Genomic DNA, 11,669 nt, shown 5'->3' on the forward strand with positions numbered 1-11,669 from the left:
CTTGAGTGTGAGGCTACTGAGCTCAGAGAGGGTGTGGTTTTTCTGTGAGACATGTGCTTTTATAGTACGTGTGCATGTCTGTCCTTTTGTATTTTTCCTGTGAGGGCACATCCAGGTGCACAGCTGTTGTTTAGTTTCACCTGTGTAGTTGCCATGAAAACATTTGGTGTGTTGGTTCAGGTGTATCACTTTCTGGGAAAGGCATGTGTAGGAACCATGAATTTTGATGGTTTTGTTATAGGAGGTATGGACAGTAGTAGCAGTAGAGATGTACTGACAGGTTAAGCATTTCTTGCCAATGCAAGGTTGTGTCCCACTTGATGCCTGTTAGGTAGTGGAAAATTTGCTTCCGATAATGAACTGGGCAAGATTCAAGGGTTGTTTGAAAGCCAGGAGCAGAGAGGCTGGGAATCTCTCTCTCAGGCCTGATCTTTGTAGAGTATAGGCCATAGTTTGAGGATCATTTTGATCAGTTCCAGTGTGAGGTGATAGGTGACCACGAAGAGTGTCTATAAACATGCAGCAAGACTGCTCCAATGCTCTATAATTACAGCGCATCAGAGCAGCTCCAAGAACCACTCTAATTAAAGTGCATTGAGTATCACATGTATTGGCATCCCCATGCTGAAAATAGCAGTGGGGACATTTTAATTAAAGCTTGTTCAACGAGCTTTAAAGTGCCACTGCCACAATTTTTCAGTGTGGGATGCTGATACCCATGATACTCTAGGCAGACAAGGTTCTTTAGGTGAATCTGGTATCTTTTATTAGACCAACTTAAATAGTTGGAAAACAATTGTTAAGCAATTCTAAAACAATTATTAAGCAAAAACTCTTCATCAGGCTAAGGAAGTTTCTGCAGCTGTTGTGCGCTCTTCCTGGATGGAATGAAAAGTAAAAAAGCCAGAGGCTTCAAGACAGGCAGTCAGTGAGGATGTAGACTGAGGAGTCAATGGGTGAGAGACAGACTGGGGGGCGGGATTTCTTGCTGATAGGGAGAGTAGGATTGTAGCATACTGGGTCTGAACAAGCCAAAATGGAAGGGGTTTTAATGACCCCCTTTTTCAGGTAGCAGGAGCAGCTGCAGTTGAATTTTATTTATATATTCATTATTTAGGCTGAATACCTGGACTCATTCACATCTACCACAGGTTTAACAATTATCATCCTTCAAACTTTCTTTCAAATATTCCTGCAGTAACATCAACTGTCAAGATACCACTGTCCATATCCAGGATGGCATCTTAGAAACTACTATATACAGAAAACCCACACACTACTCTACCTCTGTCTACAAGATGTGCAATCATCTCAAGTACACCAAAAAAGCTGTAATCTATAGCTAGGCCCTAAAATGCCACCATATCTGCCCTGAGAAGGACACTTGTGAACCGAAGAACACTTGCCCAACCTAAAATCTGCCTTTATATGAGGACACTCCAGTAGAGAAATAGACTATACATTTGAAAGAGCCACCCAAATACCCAGCAGTAACCTCCTAACATACAAAAATACCCCCCCAACTGCACTCGTTGCCCCCCACTTGCTCCCCAAAACCATCCCAACCCTGCTGGTGCCCCTCACTGCCCCCACAACAGCTCCCCGCCATACTCGTGCCTCTTACCCCCACCCACAGCCCGTGCTCAACGCCAGCCCTGTCAGAGGGGGGCCCGCAGCTGCCCGGGCTATGGGGACAGGGACCCAAGCCTGCAGTTTCCTGCCCCCAACAGCAGGCAGCTCCCCCACTACTGCTGCCTGGCTCCCCGCAGCCCTGCTGGTGCCCCCCAGCTGTGACCTACAACCCCCCATCCCCCACAAACTGCACTTACCTCAGTTGTGGCTGACAGAGCCTCAGGTCCCATCCTTCCCCCTCCCCGTCTGCCTCCAGGCAGGGCTGGGGGTTTCCCACCCTGTCTGCAAACAGCTCAACAGAGCCTGCAGAGTTGTTTGCTAAAGCAGGGAATCTGTGGGTTTCTCTGCTAAATGGAGAAATCTGTGTTTTCTCTGATAAAAAAGGGGAAATGGAAAACCAGGATCCCTGATTATAAGGAATGCTGCAAACTAGGGGTGTATTAATAAAGCTTTTTGGGGGCTGATACTGATGGCGGATTATTGACCAGCCATATCAGTTAATACCAATCCAATTGCCAATATACAGCCCAGCAGCTTGGACAGCAATGTCTGGCTGGCAAGTCTGCTGGGAGGGAAAGGGCATGGGGGAGGGGCAGATTGAAGCCCCCATGGTAAAGGAGGGAGTAGGGCTGGAGCAGGGGCAGATGCTACACAGCTGGGGTGGGATGCAGCTGGCAGCTCATCGGGGGGCTTCATGCACCGCATGTACCTCCAGGATCTGCGGGCAGGGCCAGGGCCCGGGCTGTGCTCAGCCCGGGCAGGGAGGCAGCAGCGGCACTGGGAGGGGAGCTATACCAAGTTTTGGAGTGGCTGTAACCTTCCCCCCCCCTCAGCACAGCCTAGGCCCAGCCCCTGCTGAGAAGAGGCAGTAGTTCTAGCTCTGAGTATGCAGCTCACCCTGTACAGATCCAGGGGGCACATGCCTCCCCTGGGGGTATGCACAGCAGCAGGAGCTGCCTGTCTCATGCCCACCCCTACCTCTGGCCAAGCCTCACCTGTCCCATGTCCCGCCCCAGCAATGCAGCACCTGCCCCTGCCCCACTCCCTCCCTGTGGGGGGCTACAATCTGCCCTCCCCACATCCCTTCACTCCTCCTACCGCTTCTCCCTAGACTTACCAGCCAGACGCTGCTCTCCAAGTTGCTGGGCTGCACTCCTAGCCGTGTGCATGCGGCAGCTGTGCACATGCACCCAGCATTTATCGGTAATGTTATCAACCAAAAAAACCAGATTGCCAACAACATCAATTTTCTTTTTATCTGTACCGATATGATATGCACCAGTGTATCGGTGCACCTCTACTGAAAATTGTTGAAGGTTCAAAAAAATCCAAACTACTGGTCTCCAGTTCATAAGGAACATATTGGATTTTAAGCAAGCTAAGGTAGCCTTCACTTGAGCTTTTAAAAATAAAAGAGATCATTTCATGTTCACATTAGATGTGCACAGCAGCAAATATGAATTTGGTTCTTTGCTAGGGGGCTGCTTTAGAGGATAAAGGTTGAAATTTTAAAAAAGCAAAAAAAACCCTCAAAAAACAAAAAATCCATAAAACAACCCCCCCACACACACACATTAATATTTACTCTAGAGAAGATTATTTTTAAAATACTAGTATATTAAATACTGCAATGCTTTCAGAAGCAGTGGTTCTTCAGAACTATTGCTAAAGCCAAAAGATATTTTTTTCGGTACAAGTAGATGCCAGTCTAGATGTACTGCTCGAAGTTTTCTTCCATTAAATTCATAGAATTTGAGGCGGTGGCACAATATTCTGAATGAATGAGATCAATAAAATAATACTACTTAGTCTTGATTTCTTGAAGAACACCCTTAGAAAGTATTATGCCACAGGCAGCTCTGAACATCAAGCCATCCTGGTCAAATCTTTTCAGATTGCCAAAATCTAACATTTTACTACATTATTACAATCTTTATCCCACCCTTTTCTGTAAGCATGGTATACGGAAAAGAAGGGAAACATATTGAAGATAAACGCATACAAAGAACCGACCATACATAAATAAATCACAATACATCTCTTTACTTATTGCCCACGGCTTTTCTTTTGGAGGATGAGCCCTGAAGTCCAGAGCAGAGAGGGGTAACAACAAAAAGCCTTAAGAAGCACTAAACAGGTTATCACATTTTCACCACCAGGAAGAACACTACAGTGTTTACAGAATATTTTAATGTTCTATATAACATATGAACTATTCAAAACACAATGTTAAAAAAATGAAATGTTTTATTATACACAAGATGCATGTATAAAATATATTATAATTTAAGTTTATGAGCAGAGATTTCTTGCTGCTGCTTCTGTTTTTTCTGTATTTTCTTTGCATCTTTGATTTGCACTTTGACTTGATCTTGTAATTGGGAAAAGAAAGCTTGGGATGATTTCAAGGCCTTGTCTTTACCTTCATCCTGTCAATGGAAAAAAGGGTTTATTATAATAAACAACACAACTATCATTCTAATGCAGTAGCATAACTACACAATTACTAAATCAACCAGTCTTATTTTAAAGAGACTCTTATTTTAGCCTCTTCTTTTTCAAAGAAAGAACATAATTACTGACCCCCCAGGCCTAGATCATCAAATTAGATGTTAAGCAAAGGTAAGGGGGGAAAAAAGGTATCTTTTGTGCTCTCCCACTAGCAGGGTTCATTTGTGCCGCACTAGTCCAGCAGGTCAGAATACCCTTTTCATCCCAAAGAATTAATACAAGAGCTGGTGTTTGGAAATACACAGGAATACTATAACCCCAACCCCCAAGCAGAGGAAGGCTAGTGGTATAGGAGCAGCTGTGGTAGTTTATATTATCTGAGTGTAAGACAGCTTTGCATCAGTGAAATGGTGCAAAGAACTCAGAGCATAATTTAACATGGAAGACATCAATAATCTGATTTTTTATGATGAGATCGGAAAACAATACCCAATTAAAAGCAGTACACAACTGAAATTAGAAGACAACTCTTTAGAATGGCCTTACTTTTAGCAAACTTGCTTTGCCTTCTTTGGTTAGCTTTTTTAATTTTGTTGCAGCAGCTTTTTTGTTGAGTTTGTTTTGCTCTGGTTTAGTCTTTTCTAGGATTTTCTGCCGTTTCTCCTTCTCCTTTAGCTTCATACGTTTACGAAACTTCTTCTTTCTTCGTTCTCGTTTTTTGTCTGTGGAGGTTTTTTCTGAATCTGTTTTTACATCTCCCGCCTTGTTCTTTTCCTGAGGAAGACATAATGGTTTAACTCTGACACCATAAATGCGATCTAGGCCGTGATGTGTACAAACAAAATTGCTATCCTCATTACGTCGCATCAATTAGCCAAGAGTAGTAAAATTCAGCTCCCACCTATTGATGTATTTAACATCACTCTCAATTGTGTCCAGCTCAAAGTTCCTGAAAACAAAAGGGCCCAAATAGCAGGACTCCTTCATACTAGCCTCAGGAAATAAGTTTCTACAAATTTTATCATCTGTGTAACTATTTCACTTTCCCCCACTCTCCTCTATCTTTCTTTCTACATACAGAACTCAAGACAGTGAAAATTAAAACAAAGATTAACAATGTTAAAATATGGAGAAATGCAGGTTATGGTAAAACGCATTTCTAACAATAGAAAGTACAAGGTACTCAAGCAACCTGCATATAGGTTCATTCTCAAAATTGGAATAAGCCATGTTGGAAGGGAAACTCAAGGTTCCAAGATGCATGGGGAAAGACTGTAAAACCCATAGAAGCAAAGCTAGCTCTCCTCCCACTGTTCAGTTTCAATGATTTGAAATTCTTAAGTCAGTCTAAAGTCTCTATGGAAAAGATCCCAGCATGTTATGGAATATATCAGACAATGAATTCTCCCTTTTGAATGTACCATACAGAAGAATTTACACGGAGTTTCCTACCTTGATCTCCTCTGGAGCTAGGAGAGCTGCATCACTAACAGCAACTGGTGCTACTTCTTCCATACTTATAGCAGGAAGGTTTGAGACAATTTTAATCTCTGGCACAGGCTAGAAATAAAGAAATAGCATTCATGAACATGCATATCATATCTTAGCAAAGCAGGGCTAACTGAGTAAGGCCCACAAAATATATTTTCATTCACACTGTGAAATGCATAATAAGCACAAGATACACCAGATATATCCTTTCATGTAGTCTAAGGGGATGGAGTTTAGGAAAAAGGTGACACTTGTACTCACTGGCTTGGGTGTGAAGTGGAAATTGGAAAGAGCATCCAACTGTACAAACAGAGAGTCCATCATTTTCTGAATTTCTATATGTTCAGGATCTTCCTCCTCTTCAACCTTTTGCTAGGTTAATAACGACAGAGTGTTATTACCAAGATCACTCAAAAAGACATCTTTCACATAAATAACATGAACACCAACTTTGAAACTAAGAACACTGAGATATATCATTTGCACCCATTTTACAGATTAGTACAGACACAGGGTGCCTTCAATACCGCACACTCAGTACATCTGTATAAATGGTTGTGAGTTTGATTTACCTCTTTCCAAGAACAGCAATATCATTCTTTATATCCATTATCATAAACTTACCTGATTAAGTTTCAAGTACTCTTGTTCATAGATTTCAGCAAGACTCAATTTGCTCTTTTCATGATCCAAAGTGAGACGCTTCTTGTATTCAAAGGCCTCCTCTTTTGGTTTTTCTTTACGCACTACATCATCCCATGCCTGAGCCAAAACCATAAAATACTTAACACAAGACATCTTTTTTTGAATTAGCAAGTATAAACACCTGCTGTTCCAACATATCTTCTTGAACCTCAGCAAAGGCAATTTATTATGCTATGTGAGGTACCTTTACTTACTTTGTTACAACTGTACAAGTGATAAGTGACACATCAGAGGGGGTCTCACACACCTATTTAGCCCCCTCCACAAAAATCTGCCCTTCTAATGCATGGAGAGAAGATACACTAGGATGAAACATAGTCTTTTTTCCCCCCTTTGCACTGATCTGCCTTGTTCCTTCAGTTGTATAAATTAACAGCCAAGGAGTAACATTTTAAAAATACTTGTCATACAGATTACGCACAGCAACACTCCTTCTGGTCAATATTCTGAAGTGTTTAAAATTAGAAGTTTGCAAAGCCCTCATTATATCAATTCTGTGAACACTGCAGAGTTTGCATACAAATCAAATGCCAAAGTAGCCCTTCTGTAGCTAAATCTACAAGCAGTCTCTGCAATTTCAGTTGCTTATCTTAAGATAGTTTGAAATGCACTACGACTCCCAACAGCATGCAAAATTAGATTCATGGAGTGCACTCAGCATTTTGCAGGACCTAAAACCAGTTATTGTATTTTTTCTAGAAACATTCAAAAAACAAAACTATACTGAACATATTTTAAGGCCCCCAAACTCATTCTTTGAATTAATTACTTGTGGCACCCAAAGGCCAATTCTATAACTACACTATAACGCATCAAAATTTGTTTATAGATTTTTGGCTTTAAAGGGTCAATTTAAATCTTATTAACCTGATCTTTTATCCTCTGTTTGATGATATCTTCAAGCTGAAGTGTGGTTTCTTCTGTGATCACAGGAGCTAAAAGAGCAAGAAAAGAACAATATTAATGCCATACATTGGCCTGTGCAGTATTCATCAAAAGTTATGAAATAACAATATAATAAACAGCAATTACATGCCAACTCTGCCTGGTAAACAATTTTATAACACCTGAGATTTAACATAATGGCAATATTTACCCATTCGGACAGCATGGTCAAAGAATACAGTTTCCTCTAAAAGACTATTTTCAGGTCGTTTTTGTCCTGTTATTTCTCCTTTAAGCTGCCAAGGTTTTTCCTTCAACAACTCCTCTTCAAAAGATTTAATCTTTTCACTCATCTGGAAGAGAAAATTTCCTAAAACTTTAAAAACTAAAAGTAGACATACTTGATAAATCACAGGGGAAATCAAATTACAGAACAAAATATGAATTATACCAAGTATTTTTTGTTTTCTAAACATGCAGTATAATTTGCCTTTTCTGTAATATTTCGTTTTTACATTGTTTTCTAAATTTGTTCTGAAACTTTCCAATTAAAGGGAACCTCTAAAAGTATTTATTTTGATTCTCTTACCTGCCATTGGATCAAAGTTTCAGCAGAAAGCTCTACTAAAATTTCTGAATTACCTTTTCCTGCCTTTTCTCAAAGGAAGATTTTATTGCAATGGAATCATCTCTCTTTGCATTTAGCATATCAGTATCTTCCTCTGTTTCACTGTCATCTGGCAAGTTAAAAGTGACTTTTCTAGAAGCTTCTTTATTTTTCCCATTCTGTACCGTTACTTCCATTTCATTAGCTTCTTCAGTCCTATAATATTAAAACAGTTTGTGCTTTTGACAATGTATTTTAAGAACTGCGGGGGGTGGGGTGGGGGAATTCTCTCTTTTTTTTTTTAAGCCAGAGCTGTCCAAATGGCAGCCTGAGGGCTGTGTTTGGCTTGTAAGGAGTTAATGCAGCCCATAGGCTCCTATCTAGCCACCGTTTTCCCCATTAATCCTGCTGCTACAACAACCAGTCTCCAGGCTCCCTCTCCCTCCTCTAGCTTCTGCCCCACCTGGGAGGCAGGCTGGCGTGGTGAGAGATCCATTTGTGGTCTGGGGAAGGGTCCCCAGCTACAGGGACTCAGGCTGTGCTTGGCTGGGGAAGGAGCACACGTAACAGGAGAGTGTGAGGTGGTCTGGCTGCCTGCATGACTGGGAAAGGAGCTGGGCTACATGTAGGTAGCAAAAGGTAATGGGCCACCTGTACAAGGGAGAAGGGGAGGCCAGTAGGGCCACCTCTGTGGTGTGCAGCCCATACTGCATGCAACCCAAGAGCCTGTGGCTCATGCAGTGTGAAGTCCCCACTGCCCAGAAGTTCGACAATGCCGCTTTAAGCAATATATCATCCATCAGATGTGTATCTACTGCCACAAAATACAAATTCATTTTCAGGGATTCCTAAAAATTCTTCTTTCCACAAGCCTTAAAGGCTGGGTACTAGATGAACCCCTGCATTTTTTGTTAGGGATGGTGTTATACCAGGGGCAGGCAATTATTTTGGGCAGACAGCCGCTTACTGAGTTTTTGCAAGCCATTGAGGGCTGCATGACAGGCAGCCCAGGGCAGATAAATATTAATATTCTAAAATTTTTAGGGGCCTCATGGGCTGGATGAACTGGCCTGGCGGGCCGCATTTTGCCCACCCCCATGTTATACTGTAGTTCAAAATAAACAGTCACTATCCACAGGACAGTTACAAAATATTCAAATATACATACTCAGAAATGTCTTCTTCAGTCTCATCTTCCTCATTCTGATCATCACCATCATAATGAGCTGGATTGTCATCATCATCACCACCACCATCAACAGAATCAAAGAAATCTTTATATTTCAGGTCTCTAGAACTTTTAACTGGCTGGGAAAATGGTAAAATAAGAGATTACCTGGTGACAGTGACAGAGATCTAACTGAATATTTTATTCTATGAGAGCAGTGTTATTAAAAACTGCAGTGGTAATTCAATTAATTTCACTACTGTTTGGCTACTAGACTAGATCATGGCTTGAACGGTGTCAGGTCTACATATTTATCACATAAAATTTATTTTTGCTTGCTTTAACTACACAGAAGGGGAAGAGCCACAGATGTTGACATTAATTTGTTCTTCTATAATGGGAGAATACATTGCTCTCAGATGCCTAAGTCTATCACTTTTAGAAGCATCTCATTAGCTTTCTCTCATGACAAGCACGTTGAAAAAATAGAACAGCTATAAACATAATTACTTTAAAAAGCATAAATGCTATTTTCCAAGTCAATACTCTGCAGATTAAATTAAATCACAGCATTATGAAACCATGACCCTCTCCCATCAAATCTGAATTCCTACAATGTACACCCCATTCCTCAGAGATCATGACTGCTTTCCTTCCCCTCTCAATCTCTAATCATACAGAACCCCACTGACTTCAATAAAGATGCTGCAGAGGCATGAAGATCCTCCTAAACCTATTAAAATTCTCTCTTCTGGGTAGGGACTTATGCGTTCACGCACACTCCCAGCAAAAAATATTCATACTCCACAAGGGATCATTGTTATGTGGCTAAGTTTGGCTAAATTTTTGGTTTCAGACCACCAGTTTGTGATTTAAACACAGCATCTCTTTTGGAGAAGCATCTGATCTTTAAAGATTTCAGGTAATGGAGAAAACAGCATATTCTTTGCTATTCTAATTCCTGTTGTTAATTACACTTACTGCCATATTTCAACATCCTTCAGGCAGCTGAAGATCATTTTAGGTAGTTAATCATGACAAAAGCATGTATTTAATAATTTGAATAAGGGTTAATTCAAGAGTTATTTTTATTTAACTAGCTTATTGCCTAGTAGCTTTCAATACCCTTACCTTGATTTTATCTGTTTTTGATTCCTCTTCATCCTCTTCCTCCGAATGCATATCTTCAAAATAATTAATCTCATCATCATCATCCTCTTCTATCTCCTGCCTTTCTGTCTTCTCTAAATCATCCAAAAAGGCTTCCATCTCCCACAGCTTGAAAAATTTATCATCCACTATGGACTTTTCCCCTGTTTTTTTCGAAGTAATCATCTTCGATTTTTTTGTTTCTTCCTCTAGCTCATCAATATCAAAATCAATATCCGAATCCTCATCACTGTATTGATGCCTCTTCAATGTTTTGGATTTAGTTTGCTTTTCTGTAACCTCACTTTCATCTTCAGCATCATCCGAGATCTGGTCTGCTTCCATACTGTCTTCTGGTTCCATTTCCTTCTCACTACTCCTCTCTGCATCTGAACCATCTTCTTCTTGGACTGGGATAAGGTAAAGATCTTTGTCTTTAACATTTCTAGCAACCTCATTTTTGAAATAGTCCAGAACTGCATCATTTTGGAGCTCAAGCTGTTGCCAAATCTGTTCTTCATCAAAGCTCTCGATCACCAGCTCTTTTAAGGGACTCCCATGGATTGCATCTGCCCCTAGCACTTTATGCAAATCGTAAAGAGTCTTTGTTAATGACCTGAAGTCTGCAGCCAACCTGTCCTGCACACTGAGGGGGAAAAAAAAAAACACATTCAAAATTTTACAAAAAGTCAAGAACTTTAAAGCAGTGCTACATGAAAAAAACATAACAGCTATGAGACTATCTTTTAAATGCTCTCAGTTGCCACAAATGGACCAGCAATCAGGGCTCGTGGACAGAAGTGATCTTTTATTAGACCAACAAAACTTTTGCAAAAAATTTGGTCCACGGGCCCAGATACCTCCTGGCACTGCAGGCTGCTCCACAGTCGCATGCTAGAAGGACCTCGCCCCTTGTTGTTACCCCGGGGGGCAGAGCTGGAGGGCGGTGGGGGGCTGCCCCCTCCCTGGCACCACTTTATTTCCTCTGCTTTCACTGAGAGGAGGCCAGATGAGATGCAACAAAGTCAAAACCGGGGAGTAGTGAAGAAAACTCATCTTTCCTTTCTGTCTTTGAAGATTTGTTTTTTGCAAAAAACTTGTTGGTCTAATAAATCACCTCTGTCCACGAGGCCCGATTGCTTTTTCCTTTGGGCCAAACACGGCTACAACCTGGACGTATGACAAATGCCTCAGTACAACCCAAAAGCTTGTCGGGCCTTCCCTGCAATTCCCCCCCGCCCTTGGGGCCGGTTTCGCTACCACCCGGTTCTGACTTCGCTGCAGCCCGTCTGGCCTCCTCGCAGTGAAAGCGGAGAAAACGAAGCGGCGCCAGGGCCGAAGCAGCCCCCTCCGCCCCTCAGCACAGGGCGAGGTCTGTCCGGGAGACCCCTGGACCCGCCGACCAGGCTGGTGCCCCCGCAACCCCCTTCCCTCCACAGGGCAGGGCCGCAGGGAGCACGAGGGCCCAGCCCCCAGCACGGCGCTCTCCCGGGCCGCGGCGGCTTGGCTCGGCTCCCCTGCCCGCCCCAGCGAGCCGTACCTGAGGAAGCGCTCCGGCTGGGCCGCCGCGCCGCCCAGCAC

The 11,669-nt window shown here is 42.2% G+C and overlaps 1 protein-coding gene across 1 annotated transcript; it reads right to left on the reverse strand.

The window, feature by feature from the left end:
• Positions 1 to 3,655: 3,655 nt before the first annotated feature.
• MPHOSPH10 (M-phase phosphoprotein 10) lies at positions 3,656 to 11,663 on the reverse strand (the record flags this gene model as incomplete). Its single annotated transcript, XM_019533437.1, has 11 exons — positions 3,656 to 4,061; positions 4,630 to 4,857; positions 5,536 to 5,643; positions 5,836 to 5,946; positions 6,199 to 6,336; positions 7,147 to 7,214; positions 7,376 to 7,517; positions 7,807 to 7,987; positions 8,940 to 9,079; positions 10,071 to 10,734; positions 11,629 to 11,663. Coding segments are annotated over 11 exons (1,965 nt in total), but the record flags the coding sequence as incomplete, so codon positions are not given.
• Positions 11,664 to 11,669: the final 6 nt, after the last annotated feature.

Source organism: Crocodylus porosus, unplaced genomic scaffold, assembly GCF_001723895.1.
Source record: "Crocodylus porosus isolate Cpor-Errol unplaced genomic scaffold, CroPor_comp1, whole genome shotgun sequence".
NCBI classification, from domain to species: Eukaryota; Metazoa; Chordata; order Crocodylia; family Crocodylidae; genus Crocodylus; species Crocodylus porosus.